Source organism: Cordyceps javanica, chromosome 4 (assembly GCF_051103115.1).
Source record: "Cordyceps javanica chromosome 4, complete sequence".
Classification (NCBI taxonomy): Eukaryota; Fungi; Ascomycota; class Sordariomycetes; order Hypocreales; family Cordycipitaceae; genus Cordyceps; species Cordyceps javanica.
The window spans coordinates 446,852-472,077 of NC_139298.1; the positions used below are offsets into that span (position 1 = coordinate 446,852).

General features: G+C 52.6%; 6 protein-coding genes across 6 annotated transcripts; 3 read left to right on the forward strand and 3 right to left on the reverse strand.

Annotated features, from left to right (window-relative positions):
* Positions 1–309: 309 nt before the first annotated feature.
* V2A60_006035 (uncharacterized protein) lies at positions 310–2,015 on the forward strand (the record flags this gene model as incomplete). The annotated part of the gene is made up of 4 exons (XM_083257333.1): positions 310–903; positions 1,058–1,238; positions 1,601–1,921; positions 1,987–2,015. 4 exons carry the CDS (start codon positions 310–312, stop codon positions 2,013–2,015), a joined length of 1,125 nt encoding a protein of 374 aa, XP_083113459.1.
* Positions 2,016–10,288: 8,273 nt separating this feature from the next.
* V2A60_006036 (uncharacterized protein) lies at positions 10,289–10,630 on the reverse strand (the record flags this gene model as incomplete). Its single annotated transcript, XM_083257334.1, has 1 exon — positions 10,289–10,630. The coding sequence occupies one exon, from the start codon at positions 10,628–10,630 to the stop codon at positions 10,289–10,291; it is 342 nt and encodes a 113-aa protein (XP_083113460.1).
* Positions 10,631–12,111: 1,481 nt separating this feature from the next.
* On the forward strand, positions 12,112–13,677 carry V2A60_006037 (AAR2 protein-domain-containing protein; the record flags this gene model as incomplete). The annotated part of the gene is made up of 1 exon (XM_083257335.1): positions 12,112–13,677. The coding sequence occupies one exon, from the start codon at positions 12,112–12,114 to the stop codon at positions 13,675–13,677; it is 1,566 nt and encodes a 521-aa protein (XP_083113461.1).
* Positions 13,678–14,161: 484 nt separating this feature from the next.
* V2A60_006038 (40S ribosomal protein uS9) lies at positions 14,162–15,122 on the reverse strand (the record flags this gene model as incomplete). The annotated part of the gene is made up of 3 exons (XM_083257336.1): positions 14,162–14,452; positions 14,654–14,725; positions 15,057–15,122. 3 exons carry the CDS (start codon positions 15,120–15,122, stop codon positions 14,162–14,164), a joined length of 429 nt encoding a protein of 142 aa, XP_083113462.1.
* A 648-nt stretch (positions 15,123–15,770) lies between these two features.
* V2A60_006039 (60S ribosomal protein eL32) lies at positions 15,771–16,601 on the forward strand (the record flags this gene model as incomplete). The annotated part of the gene is made up of 3 exons (XM_083257337.1): positions 15,771–15,810; positions 16,121–16,245; positions 16,371–16,601. 3 exons carry the CDS (start codon positions 15,771–15,773, stop codon positions 16,599–16,601), a joined length of 396 nt encoding a protein of 131 aa, XP_083113463.1.
* A 1,700-nt stretch (positions 16,602–18,301) lies between these two features.
* Positions 18,302–22,080, reverse strand: V2A60_006040 (SH3 domain-containing protein; the record flags this gene model as incomplete). Its single annotated transcript, XM_083257338.1, has 4 exons — positions 18,302–20,068; positions 20,128–20,619; positions 20,683–21,440; positions 22,053–22,080. 4 exons carry the CDS (start codon positions 22,078–22,080, stop codon positions 18,302–18,304), a joined length of 3,045 nt encoding a protein of 1,014 aa, XP_083113464.1.
* Between the last annotated feature and the right edge of the window lie 3,146 nt (positions 22,081–25,226).

Here is a 25,226-nt window from a genome sequence, read left to right on the forward strand (position 1 = left end):
AAAGAATTTACACACCCTCCCATCGTCGGCCGCTTGCTGCTAGTACCAAACTACTACTCGTTAGTACTTTTGCTACTGCTGTTCCCGCGACGCCAACACGCGCTACACTCCTCCTCGCTCTCTCCTCCCACGCCTCGTCGACTTTAGGACTACCTCTCTCTACTCTTGGTTACTTTGCGCCTGCTCGTCTGGACATCTCATCTACCCCGTCTTCCCACCTGCCTCCTCCTCCTCTTCCGCCTTCTTCCCTTCTTCCCTTTTGCCTCTTCCCCTTTCTTCCACCCATTCTCTCTCCTCGACACCAACTATATGGACCGCACCGCCTCCGACTTTCCGCAGCAGACAGGATTGCCTTCGCCTTACCCCAGCAACTTTGGCGGCGACGCTCATTCCGAGGCTTCATCTGCAGAACACGCTTCCGCCCAGCCTTACCCTCCTCCTCCCAAGGACGCTGCCTATCCCGCCTCTGCCACGCCGGCCTCCGAGTACGGCGTCTACCCTCCGCCTGCCCGATCGACTTCTGCCTACCCGGACCACGTCCAGCGTTCATACAACCCTGCCTCATCCCCCTCTGCTGGCAGTATGGCGCAACAAAACAGTCCGTCCCTGCCCCAGTCGGATGGGCGAAGCCATCAAACCCCCATCGTCAATTCTGACACCCAAGTGCCTATAGATCCCTCCATTGCCCAGCCCAGTCCAACTTATCCTTACGGACAGCACTCTCCCTATGCGCCCAACCCGGACATGACGCATAGCTACTCTCACCCCAACTCTAACATGTACGCGCAGCCAAGGCCCGAATGGGGAGGTTATGCCACCCAGCACGGCGCCGCGCCACTGACCCCGAATCATGCTGTTTACGGGCAGTCTCCTGCCTCTGCGCCTCAGCAACGTCCCAGCCAGGTACGCCGTCTCTGCTTGTCGCGACGCGATGCGATGCGACGCGACGTGCGTCGTGCGCACACAATGCGACGACCACGCGCCAAGCCAAACAATCGTCAGTCTAGACGCGGAATCACCGTTTGCGTGCTGACATTTTGCTCTCCTCCCCCCCCAGGTCTACTCGTTCGTTCCGATCCCCGGTGCTCAACAACACAAACGGCCCCGCCGTCGCTACGAAGAAATAGAAAGGATGTACAAGTGCGGCTGGAACGGCTGCGAAAAGGCCTATGGTACTTTGAACCATCTCAACGCACACGTTACAATGCAGTCCCACGGCCAGAAGCGCACACCTGAGGGTAAGTCCCCCCCACGCTCTGCACGCGCTTGCCCGCCAGCGAGGTCCCGCCGCCTCCTTCGCCGCCTCCTTGCCCGCCCCAATCCGACGGCGCAATGAACCGCGACAAGTGTTGCATTCATGCGCAGTCAACACTGGCAATTGTGCTGCGCTTTGTTCGCTTCCAATACCAGCTTTGCTCAATGTCTTAGCTGGTTCCAGCCAGCAAGGCATGTGGCTGGCACACGAGGGGCACGCTAGCGCGCAGACCCAGCCAGCCACACGATGAGGCACAAAACATGAAGAATAAACAGCCAGACTGCGGAGCAAAAAAAAAAAAAAAAAAAAAAAAGAGGGAATCGAGCCATGACTGACTGTGAATAGAATTCAAGGAAATTCGAAAGGAATGGAAGGCTCGCAAGAAGGAGGAGGAAGCCCAGCGCAAGGCTGAAGAGGAACGACAGCGTTCCGCTGCTGCTAACGGTGGTCAAGAGCCCGGCCACGACGGTGCCCCTGCGTCAAACTATCCCGGTTCTAGACAGCCAGTCCAACTTCCGCCCATTGGCTACCAGCCTCAGTATCCCGCGCCCCCCTCCGGTGTTGGTCAGCAGCCTTTGCCCGAGTACGGTGCTACTGGTCACATGTACCCCAGTTACCAACCTCACTCGCCTTACGGCCAGCCCAGCCAGAATCTGTACAGCCAATGTAAGCCTCTGAAGACGACGCGAGTTGCACCTGAGTTTTGTGCCGGCGGCTAACCAGTTACGCAGCCAACGGTGCTCAGCCTCCCAGCCATTAGGAAAAAGAGTGATGCAGAGCTTGGTTTGTAACGTCTGTACGATACGGAAATTTTCATGACGGCCCTTTTTTGAAACGGACACTTATCTCTGGCGCAGTGGCGGTGCTCGAAGCCATTTACTCGTCGGAGGTTTCTCTTCTTTTTCGCATTCTGGACCTTGGGAGACACGGTGTCGTCTCTGATGTTTGTGGATGGTGGAGTTTGGACGTTACAGATGAAAGGCTGGCCCTCACCAGTCGCTCGCTGTCCGGTTCTGGGATCGGCTCATCTCCTTTTTTTCTCTTTCTTTTAATTCTACAGGGCGGAAATCTGCTTTTCTTCAAGAGACATGACGACGGCAAAAGTTGGGTACAACTTAATGAACAGAGTCGGATAGCAAGGGTTTCCCGTTGCCGCAAGCCGCGAAACTGTCTAGCCGACACGGATGGATTGCCGCAATGATACCTTTTTGTTTTTGGGGGGGGTGGCTTTTGTGAAATTTTTGTTTCCTGTTTCATTCGCGTTGTCACGGGCTGGTGACTTGGAGCTGAGGTTTTTTGCATGCTTTTGTTGTCGTTGAGTGTTTTTTTTTTCGTCTTGTTGATTATCCTTTACCCACTATGCTTTTCCTTTTGGACATTTTATAGGGGAGACGACGATCGTTTTACATATGACGAAGGCTGGACTTTCCTGCCTTTGAGCAGTGCAACTCCAAGCCGTATGTATGGGCGGCAAAGACTTGAAACAAGAAAATTTCTCTCCAAGTTTTTTTTCCTTGTTTTTAAAAAGAAACTTTTGTCGACTTTTTGTTTATGGGCTGTGGGTGGATAGGATTCTTGATTTCAACGTTTGGGAGCCGCGTGGCTTTGACCACAGGAAGCGGCGGGAGGTTATCTGTCCAGCGCTAAGATGGGCCACGCCTCGCGGCGTATACTGGGGGGCGGACGAGCAGAAGAGGAATACGAATAAGGCAGATGAGACTGGAGAGAATATTAATTCACAGCTCTGTCTTTACTTTTGCACCGCAGAGGTCTGAAAGCGATCAAAGTCCCGTTTGGATAGGGTGCGTTGAGGCGACCCAACGTGACATGCAGCCACGATTCGCTTAGCAAATGCCGTGCGTGTAAGCTGAGCGTTTGTGGGGTAGGAAAGATTGAAGAAATCATCAGGGAGGCGTGTTGTAGACAGTTTTGAATTTACCCGCTTACAGTGAGTGCCATGTGTTGAGATGTAGTTGCTTGTAGTTGCATGTCGCGAGAGACGGCGCAGGCGCTGGTGTGCCGGCAATCTGGCACTAGGATCAAGGATTACTGCTTATATCATGGAACTGGGCTGAAAGTGATGAAGCGCCGTTCTTTTTTGTCCGCCTCTCGCGTGCGCCATGATTGGTGTCAGCTCGTTTTACCATTTTTTTTTTAGCCCGTCTGCCGGACAGACGAACGGATGGGCGGAAGACGGCGCAGTGCGCTATCCCGGGATCCTATATTAGCGGGATCTGAGGAGATTTATTTATTTATTTTTTTTTAAAAAAAGGCGGAGGACGGGCAAGCGCCGAGCCACTAAATAAGTTGATTCTCTAGTTTGGGCTTGATCATATCATCAGTCATATTGAACTAGTTTGAGTCGTGCGCGGGCGGGCTAAAACGATGGCGATGCGATTCGGCAGGTCGGGTGTGTTGGTGTATGTCTGGGGGAGAGAGGGGGGGGGGGGGGGGGGGGGGGGAGAAGGATATGACGGTTTTTGAGGCCACTCATCAGTAACCGCCGCTGTTAAAAAAAAAAAACGGTCGCATTCTGAAAATGAACCCCCACCCTTTCTTGTGCCTCTTTTTCTCTCTTCACTCTGCAGAAAAAAAAAACCTTGGTTGAATCATGACGCATCTTGGCACACAGGATAGGCGGACCTCGCCGCCGCCGCCGCTCGCACTGTCCTCGTGCTCGGCATAGCCGAATCAAACCAAAGAGGAAAGAGGAAAGGAAAAATAAAAAGAGCTTGGAGATGAAGGTTTGGACGTGCCGCGCGCATCCATTGGGGAGGGTGTGTGTGTCTGCGTGTCATGTCATGTTCAAAGAGGAGATTTTTGGGTTTTAACTTTGGACAACCTGAAATCAATAAAAAAAAAAGGAATTAAAGGTGATGATGAAGAATGAAAGGCAAGAATGAAAAAGGAAGAAGAAGAAAGGTGTACGATCAAGTTTATGCAAAACAGTGTGTATGACACAACCAACGTTCTTACGCCTTTTTCCCCCCGAAAGAGGCCATGGTACAGGTGATGACTTGGTAGCTCTCTCTGCTCGCCCGTGATTTATCAATACTGGAATGAAGAGGAAGAAGAAAAAGAACCTGGACAGACTAAGCCCTACGCTTGGGGGGCGTTGAACAGTTGAGCTTGCTCTTCCTTGCTTGCTTGCTTGTTTCTCTGCCCTTTGTTCCGCCACACCAAAGGTTATAAATTCTTCACCATTGGGACTAGCCAACGCAACTAAGTTTGCATGACAGAAAAGTAAGGAAGAGAGAGAGAGGGGAGGGGGGAAAGGGGGGTGTGTGCGTGAGTAGAGGGCGCAGCAGCAACAAACTGACTAGCATTAGTAGCATCGGGTTCGGCTTTTGCCTTGTTGATGCTTTCCAGACTAATGAAAGCACCCACCCTCCCTTTTCTCCCCGCAAAGGGAGGGAGAGGGAGAAAAAAAAGAAAGCTGACCTCGGCATCACGATGAGGCGGACGTGTTAGCTCAAAAAGTGTATGTATATGAAGGCGCAATTTGTCGGTATCAGTCCGGCTCTCTGTCCCCTCCTTCCCCCTCCCTTGCACTGATGGAAATGACGTGATGAAGAAGAAGACGAACAAAGAAGAAGAGCAAGAAAAGGAATCAAAGCCCCCAGGCGCGCGGCAGGGGGGGGGGGGGGGAGCGGTCAGGTCAGGTCGGTAGGCGTAACGTGGCATGCAGACGAGCAATTTCTTTTTTTATATATATATTTTCAGTGTTTTTATTTTTAATTTTCAATATTCTTCATTCTCGGAATTTGGAATTGTCTTTGAACCCGGTTCCGTGCTACGTATACGGAAAAACGACCGGAAAAACAAGAAAACCCCCCCCAAAAAAATGATGACCACTCGTCGCTGTCCCCATCGACTGAGGAAGAGGGTCGTCTCTTGGTTGTTCAGCAGGGTTATATGTGTACATGAATACATACAAGGATTTGGGTGTGAGAGATGGGGATACACAGACAGACGCCAGGGATATTTGGACATGTATATTTGTATATATATAGACACACAGAAACAGCGAATAAAATCAAAAAGTGATGCCATCGACATGGGGGGGGGGGGGGGGGGGGCATGGGGGGAGCCCAAGACGACAACGACAACGACAACGACACAAACACACTTGAGAGAGAGAAAGCCAGACCGGTAACCCCAGATCACAAAAAGGGACCAGAGGGAGGGGGGCGTGTCGAACATGCATGCTACTACACAGGACATGGCCAAACTCTGACACAAGAGGACATCGTGCTCGGAACAATGCGGACAAACCAGGACGTCGCTGTAGTCATGTGCCACGGCTGTCCGTCAGTGTGTGTGCGTGCAGCCAAAAGAAAGAATAAAAAAAGGGGGTCCAGATTATCCTTGTTATTCTGCATTTCTGATTTTGGAGATTCTTTAGTTTATCGGTTTGAATTTGCTTTTCGTCTTCCTCTTCTTCTTTTCTACTATGCCGCGTGTAGCGGTCTAGAAATTCCATGGCAGTCCGTATGGAAAGGGTGGTAAGATTTACCAAAAAAAAAAAGAACAAACATAAAGACAACTTGAATACATGTCAACTCTTATCAAGTATTCGTCTTTCCGGCCCCCTTTGTCGTCGTCGTCGTCGTCGTCTTCGTCCGTTTTCCCCACAAAGCTGAAAATGAGACGGTGGATTTTGGGGGGGGAGAGGCCAAGGAGCGGCCAGTAGATCAAGCCTAGAACTCTTTTTTTCTTTCGCACTTCCTCCCCTCCTTGCCGATTTTCTTTTCTTTTCTTTTCTTGTTTTTCTCTTTTTGGGCATTGCATATCAAACGGGCCTCCCCGCATTGCGCTACGGCCACCTTTTCTGTCGCACCGTGATTTGCGCTTTGGGCCGAGGCACGAGGTTACTACGGAATACTGCATTTGAATCCTCCAGTGCCGGGCCCGTATCTGCTGCGGATTTGTGGCCACCCAACTACACATATACCTATACCCCCCCCTCTTTCGCCCTATATTCCCTACTGGTATATGAGTCTGGACGAAAGGGGGGGCGGGCGGCAGAAGGGGGGTGGGGGGTGGGAGAGGGTGTGAACATTTGTCGTCCAGGGATCCAGGGATTTGCTATGTCTCGGCTTGCGAGGGAGACAGAGAGGTACCAGTCATCCAGTAAGGGGAGGAGAAGAGGGGGGGGGGAGGGACTTGACTCGCCCATGTTCGTTGACTTTTGTGGCGTCAAGGGTGTGGCATATTCCGCGCCTTTCTCTCGACAAGAAAAAGCCAAGTAAAAGAAAAACCAACAAAAAAAAAGAAAAAAATCAAAGACAAAAAAATGTCATCATCTCGCACGGCCAGACGTATGATCATCTTGTTGGGGAAAGTGTGGATTGATCATCCCGGCCAGCTGAATTATACTTTTTTTTTCTCCTTGTTGATATTTGGTATTTTGATATTAGTGACCGGGGGGGAGGGGAGGGGGGAGGGGCCAGAAATCGCCTCCAACCGGAATGACAAAAAAAAGAAGCAATAAAAAGTAAAGAAATAAATGCATAAGAGAGGATTTACAATGCAAAGAGGACCAACCGTGCTCAACTTCTTCTCTGGGGAGAAGGGAGGGGGCGTAGCATTCAAAAGCGACGGCACGGAAGATGAAAGCCGTGACCAAGTCCCAAATTTCTTCACCGAGAGGGAGGGTATGGGGGAGGGTTCCATCTCAGCACTAGCGGGATGCCTGAAAAGGAACAAATATGAAAAAATTAAAAAATTAAACAAGGACAAGACGCACAATGCAAGAGGTCATTGCGTAAACAGGGTACTGATATTGAGCTCATTATGCCAGAGAAATCGCAAAAGTCCCAAGCAACTCGCGGGGCGTCTTCTCCCTCTATCCCGGCACGTTTCGCTCACCGGCTCTTTCAGTCTGGCCTAAAACAGGACCGTGCATCCAAAAGTGAGACAGTATATATATGTTTTTTTTTTCTTTTTTTTTTTTTTTTTTTTTTTTTGCGATTCTTCTCGGAATATTGCTGAAAAGGAGAAACTTGCACAGAAGAGGAAGGATTATTTTTTTAAAAAGAGAGAGAGAGAAAAAAGGAGAAAATGGACAAATGGGAATGGTAAATTTGATAGCACACAGCTTTGTCTGTGATTGCAACTCTGTGAAGGATGAGGGTCAAGGGTCAATGTGTAAGAGTGATGGCAAGAGACAGGGAGAGAAAGGGAGCTAAAAGGAGAGAGAAAAAGAGAGAGAGGAAGGGAGAGGGAAAGACAAAAAAACGAGAAAGAAAGAGAGAGAGAAAGAAAAAGAGAAGGAAAGAGAGAAGGAAAAAGGGAAAGAAGTTGCCGGGCCATCAGGCTTGCATGACACCGAGCGCCCAGTTGTCTTTCCGGCATGACAACGTAGACTCTCTTTTCCTTTCTCTCTTGGCCCCCGATCGGTGATAGGGACAATATCGTCTGTAGAAAGGGCGATTATATGTGTACTGGTTTGAGACCGTCTTCGCCTGCTCTCCTTGCCGTCAACGCTGCTCGCTATTCCCCAATATGCTGTTATCAGAATGGAAACCGTTGGCGAGGAAAAGAAGAAGAAGAAGAAGAAGAAGAAGAAGAAGAAGAAGAAGAAGAAGAAGAAGAAGAAGAAGAAGAAGAAGAAGAAGAAGAAGAAGAAGAAGAAGAAAGAAAAGGGCAGAAGACAGATTTCGAGTAGAATGAGTTTGGATCTACTGTGTAGAGTCTCAGATAGGACCAGCACTGGTAAAAGATTTGGCAACCCCAGTAGCCTTCGTTGGTCGTGTCCAACGTAAACGATGGTTCCCTGATGCCGGTAAGAATAGCAAGATGGAGAAGAAAACAGCCAGAATCTCGGTGCAAAGTCTATCCTTTCTCTAACATGTCTTGATGCTTTGCAGATGCCTTTGTTACTTGGTCACATATGGCGTTCCTAGCAGACACTTGTACTTGGACTGATTCCTGCCTGTAAAGACTGCTTATTGATCTCTCGAGGCGGGAATAAAAGCTCAAACACAGTAGTGGAGGCTGCTTTGAACATGACCAGCTTTGAAATCGGAGCCGCCCTCGACTAGGAACCAACTGACGGGGAGACTGCATTCGAGGCCATGGCTAACAGTGTGTTGATTGACACGCAGGAAGCCATCCAGGGTCATCCAACCTCTGTAGTCTTGTTCTCTAGGATGAAACGGCAGCAGCATGCAACGATATCTAATGCAAGCGTGGGGTCCTAACTAGAATCTGACCATATCGGTGTCATTGTCGTTGATTCGGCAACAGTTCCATCCAAGTGGCCGCGGCCGCATGGCCTCCCGAAGCTGCCAACCCCGGGGCCGGGTTCAACGACTGACACGGGGAGGCTGCTACACTGATGGCTCGACATGGTCACTCGACATGGTCACTCGACATGGTCACTCGATAATGCCTCTCGCTTCCCGTGCATGCGATGATGAAACATCTTTGGGGTATCAAGGCTATGATCGGCGTGTAAATCTATACAGGAATGAGCCACATCATGGTGGAAAATGGTCTAGCAAATGTCCAAAAAAATGATACGTGGGGTTGGATTTTCTTTCATGTCCGTTTTCTCCTCTTTCTCTCATGTATATATATATATATATATATATATTGCAAGGCAACTGGCCCTTGTAATTGTACAGAATTGCTTGGTTCACTTCATCAGCAAAACGATCACCATAAGAGAGCTCTCCAGTATCCGCTAGATTCCAGCACAGAAAGCGTTTTGCATAAATTAGCGCTAAGAAAGCCCCAATCATGATTGTCATTAGCATTTTTCATTTTAGTCTTTTTTGTAGATTTAGCTGCTGCAAGATTGGAGTTGATTTTGGCGGGAAAATTCTCCGCGAGCTAGCGAAAGGCCCCCCCCCTCCCCCTTCTCCTCCTCCCTCCCCCCCCCCTACCCTGGGGGAGAGACGCTTGGTGGTAGGTATCAGTAGTGCCGTCCCGGGATTCTGGTTCGCGCCCACGCCCCCTCCCACAACGCCTGATGCACAAGCGCAAAAAAAAAAACCTTGGCCTCACCCTCGCACAAGAAACTAGCCCAGCTTTTTTTTTAGTCTCGGCCGAGAATAGTCTGTTTTTTTTTCCGCCCACCTTCGTCTCGATCTATTTTTTTTTTTAGGAAGGGCGTGGACGCAGGCGTAGCGCTAGGGGATTTGGGACTAATGTGTATGCACCAGCGATCCTTTTAGTTTGAGTCGGGGGGAGAAAGAAGAAGGACGTCGAAATCCTGTAAATTGCCCGATTCGGTGGTGGTTTGATGTGGTGGAAGCGACCAAAAGCTGCTGGCCACGTACTGCCACCATAACACAGGTAATCACATACATGCTGGGTTACAAAATGGCATCGGAAATTTTGCTCTTCTTGTGTTACCCGACTACGCTTACAACGTCGATTTACGTTTCGTCGTGGGCCCAATCGCAAAGCCGGTTTTATACCGTCTATTGTAATAGCCGCCGCAACTGGCTAGACTCACGCGCGCCGAAGCGCGTGTGCCGACAGATGCCAACAAGGCTCCTAATGCTAGAGGAAAAGGTTTGATTTGGACGTAAAGTTTGCGAGTCACAACCAAATTGAACGACGTATACAGCTTTTTGCTCATTGACTTGCACGATACCAGCCGGCCATCGTGCATCGATACTTGTTTGGACTTGGGCGGCCATGACACAAATCAAACACTCGCTCTGCAAGCTGACATTTTTTCAAATATCTAACGTCAAGGCAGAAGCGCACCTTTGTACCATGTAGTTTCTCCTGTTCCATTGCTTTTTTTCGTGAACTACCTGGTCTAATAGGCACAGCAAGTTCTTAAGGATTGTTGTGGCCTACCAAGCTCTGACGCCAGCACAACCACCATTTCTCTCTTCATCTGACCAACTCAGTCCGCCCTTTTCCCTTATGACACGGTTTAGAAGCTAGTAGTCAAAGTTTCACCACCTGTAGAATACTAATTAGCAACCACATTCCACCAATACGTATTGTCCTTGATGTACCTTTGGCAAAGATTCGAGGGCCGGCAGACTCCCAGCTTCACACACCGCCTCAGTACGGACCGTCGACGCAGGCGTACGCCGCAGCCCCAATGTTGCTCCATCCCTGGCTGTCGACCTGGCGGCTGTTGTGGTCGTTGTCGTTGCAGCTGTACGCGCACCCGGCAGCGGTGAAGAGGCGGAACCCGTAGGAGCCGGCCGACCGGACCGAGACGAGACTCGTCTTGAAGAAGTTGGGCAGCTGGCAGCAGCCGTTGAAGGGGCAGGTGAAAGTCTCGCAGTGACCGGTGAAGCCGCGGCCGGAGCACCCGTACACCTGCATGGGCGACTGGGCCGAGACCAGGGCGCACAGAGAGAGGGCAAAGAGAAGAACCCTGATCATCATGGTAGACATGTCTGCTCGGGGAGGCCGTTGATGGGAAATGGCAATGAAGAAGAAAAAAACGACGTTGTCATCCAGCCCTCGGCGGCAACCTTGCCTTACTTATATCCGGATCGTGCACTCGTCTAGTGGGGCGCATGTCCTTACAATTGATGCGTTTTCCGGTGATGGTCGATCATGAGAAGGAGCCAAAAGCGGTGGGCATTACTTTTCAGCTCCATCACTAGGCGCCAATCACTACCCAGACGGGGGGCCAAGCTGAAAGGGCTAGGGAGACCCCGTCGTCGTCCATACCCCACGAGTGCAAGGGGAAGGAACAAAAAGGAAGAAGAAAAGAGGTATACACTGCGAGCCAACGTTTACCGAGCGCTGCGAGCATACTGTGTGGTGTGAAGGGCGCTTAGCTCATACTGTATATCAGAGCAACTGGGCGGGCGCATGGGGCGCTTTTGGCAAGGCGCGCCAACGGCGTCATCTACAAGCCCCCCCCCCCCCCCCTCCTCACTGTCTGCACTCACACGCCAGTTTTGTGCGCGGCACAGCGTTTCGCCAACTCAAACGGCCGCTACTCTCAAAAATTGAAAAAGGGAGGTGTAGCGTTAGTGTACAAGGAAGGGACCATGGCTGTACAAGCGGCGAGGTCATTTCTCGCGCGACGCCGCGTCATTTCGGGCACGCCACGAAACCCTCTCCGAACGCGAAAAAAAATAAAAAATAAACAAAGCTTCGAACTTGAAGGTGAAAAAAGTTTCATACACGTCATAGACGAAATGAGTTTTTTTTTCTCCCTTTCGTATTCTTTTGCGGCTTCTTGCATCAACTCGGCTTGGATGGGGTGTATGCAGTGACTGCGTTTGCGGCCCCTTCACCCAACAAAACGCGAAAAAAGAAGAAGAAAGAAACATGAAATAAGGATTCGAGGCCCAGTGACGATATAAATGCCACTCTTTCCATTAAAAGAAGCCTACCACATAGGTAATTATTATAATTATTGTTCTTGTTGTTGCTTTGCTGTTTTTCAAGTGGCAAGCGACCGACGTAGCCTTTGCGGTTTTTGTATTTGGCTGCCGTAGGAGCTGCGGGGCTTCATAAAAGTTTCTTGTTCACAATTAACATTCAACAACATCCAAACAAACTTCATCTCGGCGCCATCTCCGATTTCGGGCATATTATACCCAATTACAACATCTCCCTCCAAACTCATAAAGAACAAGGGTGGAATACATTACATCATCACTCCTCGCACAGAGCGTCGAGGCCTTGCGTGCTCGCCTTGCCGCTGATATCGAGCCCGATACCTTGCGGCTCAAACAGATGCGAAAATTTGATTGCTGAGCCTTGCATGCGAGTCTAGATCCAAGACGTGCACAATTTGAGTCTTCCAGAACAATCTGCAAAAGTAGCAACCTCTTTGAGTCTCGATTGTTGGAGGCACACAGTGGCACCGAGTGGACGCCAGTCGCCTTGCGCGAGGTCGGGCATCGCGTTAAACGATGACTCATCTGGGCACAAACTCACCCGCTGAGCGTCATGCTCCTTCACGGAACCCGAGCCAAAGTGCGATTACGAGTACGGGTGACGGCGGCGGCGGCGAGCAGCCCGGGGAGTCCAGCGCACCGCCACCGCTCGGCTCGCTCGACGACGACGCCGACTCGGATCGGGACACGGACGACGGCCCCGCGCTGCCGGCCTCGCAGCCCACAGCAGCAGCGCCCGGCAGGACGCATTCGCGCGGCGGCGGCGACGTCGTACTGATCGTCGGCCTGCCGGACGTCTTCACCGTCGGCTACGACGCGCTCTCCTTCACGGCCAGGCACTTTGGCGGCGTCCGCGACGTGCCCGCCGGGCCGCACTTCTTCTGGGCCGCCCACCCGGGCGGCATGGCCGCGCGCTCCGGCTTCTGGATCGTCAGCGAGGGCACGAACCGCGTGCACGCCGTCCGCTGGGACGGCGGCAGCGAGCTGCTCGCCGACGCGCGGCCCGACGAGATCCCCGGCGACGTCGACGCCTTTCACGCCAAGCTCCTGTCCTACCGCGACCCCACGGCGCGCGTCGTCGTCGGCGGCGGCGGCGGCGGCGACGGGAACGGGAGCGGGAGCGTGGCAGACGTCAACGAGGCGCGGGCGGCGGAGAATGAGCTGATCTGGGGCCAGCTGACGAGCTCCATCACCGGGGACCTGTTGTCCCGCGTGACGGGTCAAGCTACCGCCGGCGGCGCTGGCGGCGCCTGGCACGTCGACACCATGGACCATGTGCAGGGTGAGGTGCTCCCATCGGCCGAGCGCGAGATGGAGCAGCAAATCGCCCACACCCGGCACGCGGCGCCGCCGCCGCCGGTGCGCGAGCTGCACTTTGCGCTGGACCGGCACGCCAAGACGTACTCGGCGCGGCTCTTCGGCGCCGACCGCACGCGTGAGGCCACCGACGCGACCTCGTACCTGGAATCTCTCCTGCACGACGGCGGCGGCCATGTGACCGAGTCCTCGCTCGTCGGCGAGCTGCAATTCGCGTTTCTCGCCGGCGTGCACCTCGGCAACGACGCGTGCCTCGAGCAGTGGTGGCACGTGGTGCTGCGGCTGCTCCTCAAGGCGTACGCGCTGCCGCGGCGACGGCCGTCGCTCGCCGCCGCCTGGCTGCGCGCCGTCACCGCGCAGCTCACCTACGGCGGCTCCTGGCTCGACACACCGCTGGCGGAGCAGTGCGAGGAGGCGCGCGCCCGCGAGCTGCGGCTGGCCCTCATCGTCTACAAGAGGCGATTAGAGGAGGAGGAGGAGGAGGAGGAGGATAACCTGCAGGGAAGCGGTATGACGACGACGACGCGGGCAGAGGTGGCGGCGGCGTTTTCACGGCTCGAGGCCGTGGTGGCGGCCGACGGCTACGGGTGGGACATTCGCGGCGAGTACCTCCGCAAGGGCAAGGTCGTCATGGAGGACGGCGAGGAGGTTGAGCTTGAAATGAAGGAGCTGCAGGCCGAGGACGAGAGAGGCGAGTGGGCGCCCGAGATTGTTGAGCTGGACGAGCGTGGACGGGAAAAGGGCTTGATATCATGGGATGATTGAGCCAGGACAGCGTGTTGAGGCTGGCCACGTACGGAGCGGCGGCAACCATTCACAGTAGACATTACATCAAGTTTAGCACGCACATGTATTCACATCGATTAGACCTTGGCTATTTTTTCAAGATTTCTTTTGTTCAGTTGCCCGCCGAGTTGACTACATGTCCGTCTAGCTAAGGCCATGCAAAATGCGCCGTGGGAAAATACCGTACTCCCCGAGAACCCAAGGGTCTTGCAAAGACTCCTTGTGATCCATATTTGTCCTCTGCACTCTACATATCATGGGAGAGAAGCACAGGCCGCTCGCGACCCTGACCGCCACCTCCGCGTTGTCCCCCGACCGTAATTTTAAAAACCGCGCTCCAAGTCATGATTTTCCCCCGTCATCCTCTCCGATGCATGGGAAAAGATGAGAGAGAAAGCAAACAAGTCCAGCAAAAAAAGACAAGCATACACAGCCCGTACGTAGCGGGGTGGGATGAAGGCCTTTATCGGTAAGACTTCTGGAAGCGGGCACGGGCACCGCGACCACCAAACTTCTTGGGCTCGCAGCGACGGTTGTCGGCGACGAGGAGGGTGCGGTCAAAGGCGACGAGGGCCTGCTTGAGCAGGTTCTTGGAGTGCTCGTCGACGAACTTCTGGTAGTAGGCGACGAGGGACTTGGCAATGGCCTGACGGATGGCGTAGACCTGCGAGGTGTGACCACCGCCGGTGACGCGGACGCGGATGTCAATGTTGGCGAACTTGTCGAGGCCGACGACCAGGACGGGCTCGTAGACCTGGAGAGCAAAGAGACACACACAAATGTTAGCGTGACTGCTGCGAATGGATGGCTCTCTTTTGTGAGGACGTTGGTTTCGGGCGCGTTGAAAATGCTCAAAGAGTATGTTTCTTTTTGGCCTTATTCAACACACCGTGACCAACGCCACTATTTTGTGAAGGGGCGGAAGTGGAATTCAAAAATTCGAATTGCGACGTACCTTGAAGCGGAGAACCTCAGGCTGGACGAGCTGGAGAGGACGGCCGTTGACCTTGATGAGACCCTTGCCGGCCTGGAACGGTGGTGTTAGCACATGTCTTTTTTTGCCAGGATGAAAATTGGCATCAAATGTCGGTCGTGTCGTCCGTCAACATCACAGTCTGCATGTCATGATTTCCCTACAGCATCTGATTCCAGAGTTGCCCTCTCTTGCTATTCTGCAAATATCCTTTCAAATTGTCGGCAAAGATAGCGCAAGAGAAAAAGAAGCCCCTCAATTCAGACACTTTTGGACATCTCGTGACGGCAGACTGGTTGGTCCTTGATCGGGGGAGGACGACGACGACAACGACAACGACGCGACATTTGCCTATCGTGAAAAGAGGTAGTAGCCGGGCACGAACCTTGCAGTGGGCGACAGCGGTGGCCGTCTTCTTCTTGCCGAAGCACTGGACGCTCTGTGTCGACATGTTTGCGGTTTGTGATGGTTTTTCGCAAAGGGAGGAGAGAGTGAGAGGTGTGTCGAAGGCGTCGCGGAAAGACCAAGGTGAGAAAAAAAAGAGCGGGTTTGGTGCGGTGCTTTGGGGGGGGTTCCCGGCAGCGAAGGCTACCTACGAAGCTAGCGAGGGCGGTCGGTCTCTGGTACTGTGCAAACCAATCGCCCTGTGTTAATTTTTTTTCAAAGGGTTTGTGCCCTTTAGAGATGCGCTAGTCTGGATTGGGTGGGGCAGCTCGCTTGGGCTCTGATCATTTGCAGCGCCGTCTTGTTGACGGCCTCAGCGAGCAAACACCCACACGTGACCCTGGAGCCCTAAACCCTTGTGAATTCGAGCGGAGCAGGAGGGCCGCCCCAATCCAAGCGACTGTCCAAAAATTTGCCCGCCCTCGTAAAGTAGTTGAAATCGACCAGCCATTACGCCCGGGTAAAGTATCACAGCCATCCGACAACAACAACAGTCAAGGTACGCTATTTTTGATGCGCGACAGAACGAGCGGACGATACAAGGGACTCGGCATGTTGAATTATTGTTCCATGTTGTTACTTTGACACTGTCATCTCGGAGAAGCCGCCTTCGGAGAGGAAACAGACGATGCTGACTCTTTTTTTTTACCTGCAGATGGTCGCCGCCAAGAAGCACGTCCCTATCGTGAAGAAGCGTACGTTTATTCTCGTTTTGCAAACTACTTGTTCTCCCACCGTGTTCCCTGCCGAATTCGAGACGCCGAATGAGTCCTCCTAGAATTGAGCTGTTGGGGTGGTCTTTGGGGATGGCAGAGCGACCTGTTGCCGAACCGATGAAAGATTCTCGAAACGATCCCGAACGGACGATTGCTCTCTGGTCTTTCTCTCTCGTTTTGGCTTTGCATGGGCGGACTCTATCAATCGCATCCGGGACCACCCCCGAACGACACGAGACACGCGCACACGATGTTCGCCACGAACCGCCGCTAACACAAAACCTCACAGGCACCTCGCGCTTCTTCCGCCACCAGTCCGATCGCTTCAAGTGCCTGGACGCCAGCTGGAGAAAACCCAAGGGTATCGACAACCGCGTCCGCCGTCGCTTCCGTGGCAGCATTGCCATGCCCTCCGTACGTCATCCCCTCTCCTCTACCCCTCCCCTTCCCAAAGGGGCGTTCGCTCACCCATCGCGGCTCGTGAGCAACGCTTTTGTCAAGATGGCCACGTCTCTAACACGCCCAACCCCTCCTCACAGATTGGCTACGGCTCCAACAAGAAGACCCGCTACATGATGCCCTCGGGCCACAAGTCCTTCCTGGTCAACAACGTCAAGGACCTCGAGCTCCTGATGATGCACAACCGCACCTACGCCGCCGAGATTGCCTCGGCCGTCTCCTCGCGCAAGCGCATCGACATCATTGCCCGCGCCAAGCAACTGGGCGTCAAGGTCACCAACGCCAAGGCCAAGGTCACCACCGAGGTTTAAGATGTGTGCCTCTCTGTGTGTGTGTACTTTGTTCCAAGAGGGAAAAACCGCAAAATAAAAAGCATTGCCAGGGAAAAAAAAACATAGTAAAATCGATTAGAGCGCGAATGACACATAATGATTTGCCTCGTGGTTTCCATAGTTTCTTTTTTCCCTCCTGCAATGTCTTGACATTTTCTCTATTGTTACATGTTGCATTTTGGTTGCTGAGCTTTTCTATTCTTTTCACCAAGAAGAAGAGCCACAACAAGTATTGGCGCGTCTGATTTTTTATCCGAAGCAAAACGAAAAGGAAAGGAATCGGGCTTTTTCTTTCCAAACACAAACCTCTGGGAAAAAGAAAACAAAAGGATGGGTTCAACTTTGGTGTTTATGAGATCAATATATTTTTTTTTCGGTCTTGTTCTTGAATGCCAAAGAAAACGGGAAACATCTACTCGGGAATGATGAATGGATGAGGGGGGGGAAAGAGGATGAAAGTTCATGTTGAGCCGGGCCTCGCTGTCTTACTTTTTTTTGCATCCGTATGGCTAGATATTTACCGGTCGCGGGGCAAGAGACTGGACGCTATCGAAATGAAGTAGAATGAAGAAAATCTTTATCTAAAAACAATGAGTGGTGTTTCCGTTGGCTTCCTTGAGCTCGTGTGAAACGCAAAAGTTCTCTCCATCGTGAACAAATACACCGCGAGGAGAAGGACTCTCAAATGCAAAAAAAGGCACAAGAGCTAACCGACACAAGAGGCGCTGCGCTCGCGTTTTGTCCTCGTTCATTGTTAATTCATGTAAGTAATGCTGCGTTGCGTAGTTGTGTGTGTGCGACCAATTGTTTCATGAGAAAGGCTGGTTCTGTTTGCAGCCTCCCGGCAGGAAGGCCTCTTTTGCAGCATTATAGATACACACACACACACACGCACACACACACACGCACGCACACACACACACACACACGCACACACGCACACACACACGCACACGCACACGCACACACACACGGTATTTTACAACCTGGAAGTTCGAGATCAGGCACAACTATATTGGCGTTCTAAAAGAGAGACAAACAAGCCTATGCTTTTCCGCACCTCTGCTTAATGCATAAACTTTGCCCTTCCTTCATCTCCCCAGCAGCTGCTGCTATACTATACAGTCAAGTATTCTCATCCGTCCGTCCGTCCGTCCGTCCGTCCGCCCAACCCATCGACAAGAACTGCCATGCTATTTGTCTACACAGAAAACAAAGAGGAGCAGAAACAGGAATAAAAAAAGAAGAAGAAAAGGTCATTGTAGCGAGAGTATATAGTTAGAGAACAATATAAGAACAAGTAAGAGAGTCGTATTCAACAACTCGTTTGAACCACGTTTCCAAACGCCAAACAATAACCCCGACGCGAGAAGAGAAAATAAAAGAGAAGCGAATGAAAAAAGATTCCTCAAGTCCTCATCCAGAGAAAAGAAAAACGCTGTCCTGTGGGAATGGGGATATCTCATATCTGAAAGAGTTTTTTGGTACATCTTGATGCGGCCCCAAATCTGGGTTCGTGAGACTGACGAGGCGAGCACATCAAGAGGGGGAAGAGAAAAGAAATCATCAAGCGTTACAATGAGGCCGCAGCCATGACATGCCAAGTCAACAATGCAGAGGGTATTGCAAAGAAAAATAACAGAGAAGAAGAGGAGACAGGCGAGAGGGAAGACCCCCGATTACGCGGATCCTCGCAGGCGTTGCTTCCGCGCCAGCCAGTCTCCCAGCAAGTTGTCCAGCTGGGTAGTAATTTCGGCCAGCTTGGCATTCTGCTCCCTGAACAGGCCGCCGACGGCCGGATGGTCGGGGCCGACGGGCTCCGCGTCCGACTTGTCGTAGACGACGGCGAGGAGGTCGCGGATGTGGTCGCCTTCGTCGAAGAAGGCGCGCAGCTTGACGTCGTCCCAGGCCTCCTTGCGGCTGCTGGCGGCGCTACCACTCTTGGAAATGAGCTCGGGCGACGGCGAGGCGTTGGGTGAGCGGTCTTCCGCAGAAGACGTGTCCGGCACCAGGCCCGGCGGGTTCGAGGCGTTGCTAGGCGAGACCTGCGTTGAGTCTCCCGTTGGGCCAGCGCTAGTCTGCGGCGTGGCAGTCTTGTCTCTGGAGGCGACTTGTGAAGACGGTGACGGGGCACCGCGGGATTGAGCGGCAACCGTGGCAGTGCCAACAGCGCCAGCCTTGGCCGCAGTCGCGCCGACAGCGGTGGCGGCAGCAGCGGGTCGGGACTGGGTCGGTGATGCAGTCTCTTGTTGCCTTTCCTCGTCTGGGGTATCGGAGGTGTCCAGGTCCATTCTTGTCTTGGCCTTTTTGGTCTTTTGCGGCTTCGGTTCGGCACCGCTGCTTGGGCTGCGATGGGGCATCATCTTGGACAGGGCGGCAGACGCCTTGTCGGTGCGGCTGCCCAACGACGCCGAACGGCTGGGGGCAGGCTCGGGAGACTGTTGCAGCTGGTTGGACGAGACACTGCGCGCCTCTTGCGTATCGGGATCGACGATGCGCATCGAGGCTGGCGGGACGGACGAGACATCGTTTGTGCGTGTCTCGTTGAGGTAGGATGAGAGCTCGACGGTCGACTTTTGCGTTTGTGAGGTGGACAGCTTGCGCCCGGCCTGCGGCTGGGGCTCGGTGCGAGGTTGGACCTTTTGCAGCTTGCCGCGCTGGGACTTGTCGGGAGAGCCGGCATCGTCCCGGTCGTCGGTCTCGATAATGTCCATGGAACGCTTGCCAAACGACTCATCGTCGTCTTCCGACTTCTTCTTATCTTTTCTAGAGAAGAAGCTGCGAATGGCGCTTGGCTTCTTGTCCTTGCTCTTCTTCCTCTCCTTGTCCGAGACCAGTTCCCTTTCCATCTTGTCGAGGCTGGATCGGCCCTTAGCCGAGTCTTTGCCCGCAGAGTCGGTGGATGGTCTGGCGGCAGCAGCCTCGCCGTCGCGAAGCAGGTTGGGGGTGAGGGTGATCTTTTTCGTTTCCTCGTCGTTGAAGAAGGAGTCTGTATTGCGGACGGTGCCATTCTTTGATCGGCTGACACTGGCCGTTTCGTCGAGAATCTCTTCCACAGAACTCGTGTCGTCCTCGCCATCTTTTCCAGGCCGGCTAGAGTCCTCCTTTTCTAGGCTGCCCTCTTTTGCGACGACAGTGTCGCCGTTGGTAGCTTGGGTATCTTGGGACTCTTCACCCTTGGATTCCTTGGTGCGGAGTGGCTCTACGCGAGCCTCTTCGGCAGTTTCCTGCCCCTCTTGCTGCACAGACCGGGCAGCTTGCTCCCTGGCGGATTGCGGTTGGGTGCCAAAGAGCTCATCAATGTCCTCCTCCTCGGTGGAGTAGTCGAAGTCTGAGTAATCGACATAGGTGGGCTCGGCAAAGGCAACCGTCTTGCGCTTGCGGCGGATGCTTTTGAAAGACGTCTTTTGCTTGACGGCTTGGTCTCCCAGCATGGTCGCAGACAGCTATTCGAGTTAGTGCGAGCCAAGGGGTGGCGGGCCGTGGATGGCAAAATGCAGCTTACATCAATGTTTCTATGCTTGTTTAAGCGGGCCAGTCGTTCAGTAGGCGTCTCAATGTGCTCTGCGGGAAGATAACCAATACTACTGTCCTTGACGACGCGGACAAGCCACCAGTAGCTGTTGCTGTCGTCCAGCAGGACCATGGTGTCACCCTTTGTCGCATTTGCCTGGCCCTCGACTGTGGCGACAAAGGTATGAAGGGCGTAGACAAACTCGAAATCAATGTCCTCTGAATCATGTAAGCTTTCGTCCGAGCTAAGTTCACCGTAGTCGTGGTCAAGAGGGGCAGCGGGGATCGTATCATCAGCAGGAGCATCATCTTCTTCTTTGCTGGGGTCCGGAGGAGGCGGCGGTGCTGAGTCGATGGTGGATGGAGTCCTGTTTTCCAGCGCGTCCGTGGATTTCTCCTTGGTAGTTTCTACGGCCAGTACTTCGGGCAAGCTGCTCCGGGGGTCGGCGTGGCTTGAGGCAGCCAGCGCGGACTCAGAGGATACCTAATCCAGAAAGAGATGCTGCTGCGTGGCTGTTGATCGAGCCTGCTCCTTGGCAATCTGGACCTGCGTATCTGGCTGGGCAGTCTTGGGTTTCTCTTTGACGGATTTAGGGCTGGCGTCCATGGCGGGCTCACAATCGGTGTCCGGCGTTGGTTCTGGGTCGATATGGCGCAGAGGGCTGTCGGCTCGGGAAAGAAGAAGAAGATGGCTCGGCTGCTGAGAAAGGGTGGTGGACTGTGCCTGTGAACTAAAGAACCGTGCAGCCGCTTGACGACGGAATCTCGAGGTGGTAGGGAGGGAAGAAACGCGACGAGGCCAGTCTTTGGATCTGGCGCTGGTGGTTGGGGTTGGAGAGCAATTGTACACACCGTCTTCTATCGAGGGGGAGCTCGAAATCTTGTCCATAAGGTCGTCATCGAGGTCATCAATGGCATCGCCTTGGAGGTCCTCCTCGTCGGAGGAAGAGGTGCCATTATGAGCGGCGGCAATGGCGTCTTGCTCGTGCTGGCGGTAGGCGTCCATGGCGAGGGAGTCGGCGAGATCGTCAGGCCGCTCGTCAGGATGCTGGATATCAGAAACGTCGTGGTCGGGAGAGTGACTGGCGGCGGATTTCTGGGGATTTGAGCGGGCGTCAGAGGAAGGGCTGGCGGCGACAGGGCGTATGGAGGGGCTGCGCAGGAGTTCCTGGGCAGTTTCGTGAGCGACGTCGCGCAGGGTGCCGGCCTGGTGAGGGGCTCGCTGGTGGGTGTCGTCGGGATCGATTCGAGCACGAGGTTGGTCCTGAGTCGAGGGAGCGTTGTGATTCTGCAGGTCGATGGTGTCTGGTAAGGGAGCAAGGAGCAACGAGGTCAGTCAGGAGTTGCTGGACAAGTTGTGTTGCGCGAAGTGCAGGAAGGGCTGGCTCCCTCTCTCGATTGCGCCGTACTGCCAAATCTCTTGCTGGCGGCCAGTCTCGAATCTGCAGTCTTTGGGCACCTCGAGAAGCGAGACCGGTGGTGGAGGCCGAAGCGCGCGCGAGACAAGGCAGAGTCCCAAGTTGGGTGTCAATGCACGTCAGGCAAGGTGACTGGAATGAAGCTGGCAGGCAGGTGGGCGTCGGAATCCGGATAGTGTGAAGAATGCGAAAAACCGAGAGAAAGAGGGAGAGAGACAGACAATGCGCAATTGAGCAGGTAGAAAGAAATAAGGAAACAGGACAGGAGTAGAAGAGGAGGAATAACACTCGAACAAGGAATTAAAAATAAAAAAGGTGAGGAGGAGACAAAAGTCACCAAGTCCTGACTGACTGTACCGTTACCAGTATAGTGGTACTGGCAAGACAGGGACAGGGGGGGGGAGGTCAGGGGGCCAAGAGAGGAACCGCGGTGGTAATCCGTAGACAGGTGGGAGGAAGCGCAAGGTAGGTATGGAAAGGGGGGAGTGTTACAACGTACCGGCTCTAATGATGGATGGCCTAGTCATTGTAGCGGAAGCGAGAGATGGACGACCGGGGGAAAAAAGAATACTAAGTAAAGGGTGTCGACAGGGAGAGCGACGAAGGATTGACGAGAAGGAGGTGGCCCAGGCGGCAGGCGGCGCGAAGCTAAATTGTGACCAGCCTCCTCGGTCGGTGTCGCAGGTGGATGAGCTTCGAGAAAGAAGAGCAGAGGGAGAGGGCCAAGGCGACGGCGTGCGGCGAGCAAGGGGGGGGGGAGAAGGGGAGGGTCAAAAAATAAAATAAACTAAAAAAGGAACCAACGGGTGGGTGGTTCCGTGGTTGGTGATGGTGTTGGATCGATTTTAGTGCGTATTGAGAGGAGGAGGACGACGAGGATGAGGAGGAAACGGAAACGGAAACGGGCAAAAAAAACCCCCCAAGGGCGGCGTCGAGTCGAGTCGGAGGGGGGGGGGGGGGGGAGGGGTTCTCGTCAGTCAGTCAGACAAGACACATCGGGCGTTGAGCGCGGGCGTGCGGGCGGTTTCATGAGCAAAAGAGAAAAAGAAGAGATGAGGACGAAAAAGTAAAAAGAGGACAAGAGGAAGACGAGAAAAGAAAAGAGGCGAGAGAAGAAAAAAAAAATGTTTAGGCGGGGAGCATACTTGCCTGAGTACGGAGTAAGTAGAAAAGAGAGAGTGAGAGAGCGTGTGAGTGAGAGAAGGAGAGATTGTGAGAAAAGCCTTTTTGGCTGCGTTGTCCTCTTGGCCAAGTCGAAGATCTCTTTTTTTTTTCTCCCTCTCTTTAATGCGTTTGTCTGTCGAATGTCGTGTGTCGTGTGTCGTGTGTCGTACGTGGTGAGTAAGTATATACGGATACAGATTACGGATGACTGTCAAGACAGATTTGTTTCGTATGGTTTTTAGTGGCCGTTGATCCCTCCTCCCCTGGCGGGGTGTGTGAGAGTGAGTTTCCTATGCATGGACCGGTTTATTTATGGTGTGTGTGGGGAGAGAGAGAGTGAGAGAGACAGAGTGAGTGAGAGAGAACGGCAGCAAGTGGAAACGGCCCCGGGAATGAGAGAGACTGAACGAAAGGGAATTTGTTTCTTCTTCATTTGGCTGCCGCTGATGAAGCTACCACTACTACCGCTACCACTACTACCACTACTACTACTTACCACTACTACTTACCACTACTGACACCGCTGCTGCCACTGACGATGCTGATCATCAGAAACATCATGTATCAAAACACTATAGTCCGTACTGCGCCCATCTCGGCAGCAAATGTGTCTTTCTTTTTTTTGCTGTCATGTGTCAGCTTTTTCCATCTTCGGATACCACATGTTTCTCTCTTGTCGATTTTTCTTCTTTACTTTCCATCTTCCACTCTTGCTTTTTTTCCTTTGCGACTTACTCATGTCTACCGCCAAGCAGACCTTGCTTGGGAGTACGCATTACCATCACTGACACGAGAGTGCACAATGCCAAAAAAAAAGGCAATAAACAAAGTAGCTTGCCTCATGCCCTGAAAACCACCCCCTGTTTCTCTTTCCTCCCTCTCTTTTTTTTTCTAGGTGTGTGTGTGTGTGTGTGTTTGCGTCAACCATCAAAAGCTTTTTTTTCGGTCGCGTGTATACGGATTACTGACAAGTACTTACAGTGCCTCCCCAAAAAATGTCCAGCCATCCCATCCATACCATTCGACTCACAATCACCACCAACATCCATCCCTTCTCTCCCCTCCTTTCCCCTCAGGCCCGCTCAAACATCCACTCGCGAAAAAAAAAAAAGGAAAAGGAAAAAAAAAAGCAAGAGGCTGGTTTCAAACTCAACCTGCTTGGCTTCTCTTCATAATTTCATGAATCAGACCCTCCCCGCTGGCATTGGTCTGTTTATGCCAGATTTAAGCTCTCTCTTTTATTTCTTCTTTTTTTTCTTTTTTTTTTCTTTTTTTTTCTTCTCCTGCCCATCATGCTAACCGCCCCTCGAGTCGTTCGTCGACGCCAAGTTTATTAGAGCCATCAGTAGTTACCTGGCGCTGACTTCCTTGCAGCCACTCACACCTCACGCTTCCCCGTTCACTTCATCACATACACACGCAAGCAAGCCACCCGCTCCCAATCCTAGGTAGATCAAACCGCATCACATTACCCGCCCATCATTCTCTTTTTCCTCTTCTTCAGTTTTCTCTTCGTCATGGGTCACCACATTCTTAAACAAAAACACCCAGTCGCAGCTAAAAAGCACACGACCTTTGCCGCTTCCATCGAAACCCACTACACAAGGCCCCCCCTTCCACCCCTTGTGGAAATTGAACCAATATAAAATGGAAACAGAAAAAAGAAATGGAAAATGGAAAGATCGCCAGGACGCTCCCCTGTTTGCCATGTACAAGCCATTTACACTTCTAGCCGACAGAAGCTGCAACTTGTCGATCGCTCATTACCTTGCCCCCCCCCCCCCCCCTCCCCCCTGCACTCGCCTCGGTCCCTTTCACATCGCCCTATTCGGGATAATAAATATCATCCGGTTACTAGTAGGTCTCGATGACTTTTCCGGGAGAAAGCAAACATGTATAGAAAAAGAGAAGAAGTGATAGTATAATCAACCCCCCCCCCCCCCCTGGGCGGCTACCCCGAGCCGTGCTCACCAACAACCCCCAGTCATCTACACATGCTTACATCCGAACCCAATCCCGCGCCCACGATGCGTGTCCTTCCTCCTCCATCTCCTCACTCGTCTTCATCTATTCCCGATATAGACAATCGATCCATATAAGCTTGTCAATTCCGGGCGTGCGTCCACCTGCGGCCTCTTCCCTCTCATGCACATCCTTCCAGCCTTTGGCTATTGCCCAATGCTCACGACGGTTTCGCAAGACAATATTCCGCATGCACAAGGGCTCTCGTAAGCATATCATAGCAAAAAACATGTACACTTTAATTAATTCGTCGCTCGGACTGCTATTGTCCTTATGATTGCGACTGTATAGTAGAATTTGTCTTCTGTCTCTTCTCTTCATAACGCATCAACACGCCTTTTTTTGTCTTTTTTATTTTGCAAAACTTTTCCCAACCCAGAAATGAAAAACGCATGACAACTCTGTGGCAACTTGATACTCCTCGTGTAGCGAAGCTCATCTTGCCGACTTTCTTTTCGTCCGCTTTTTTTCTCACATAAATCTCTGT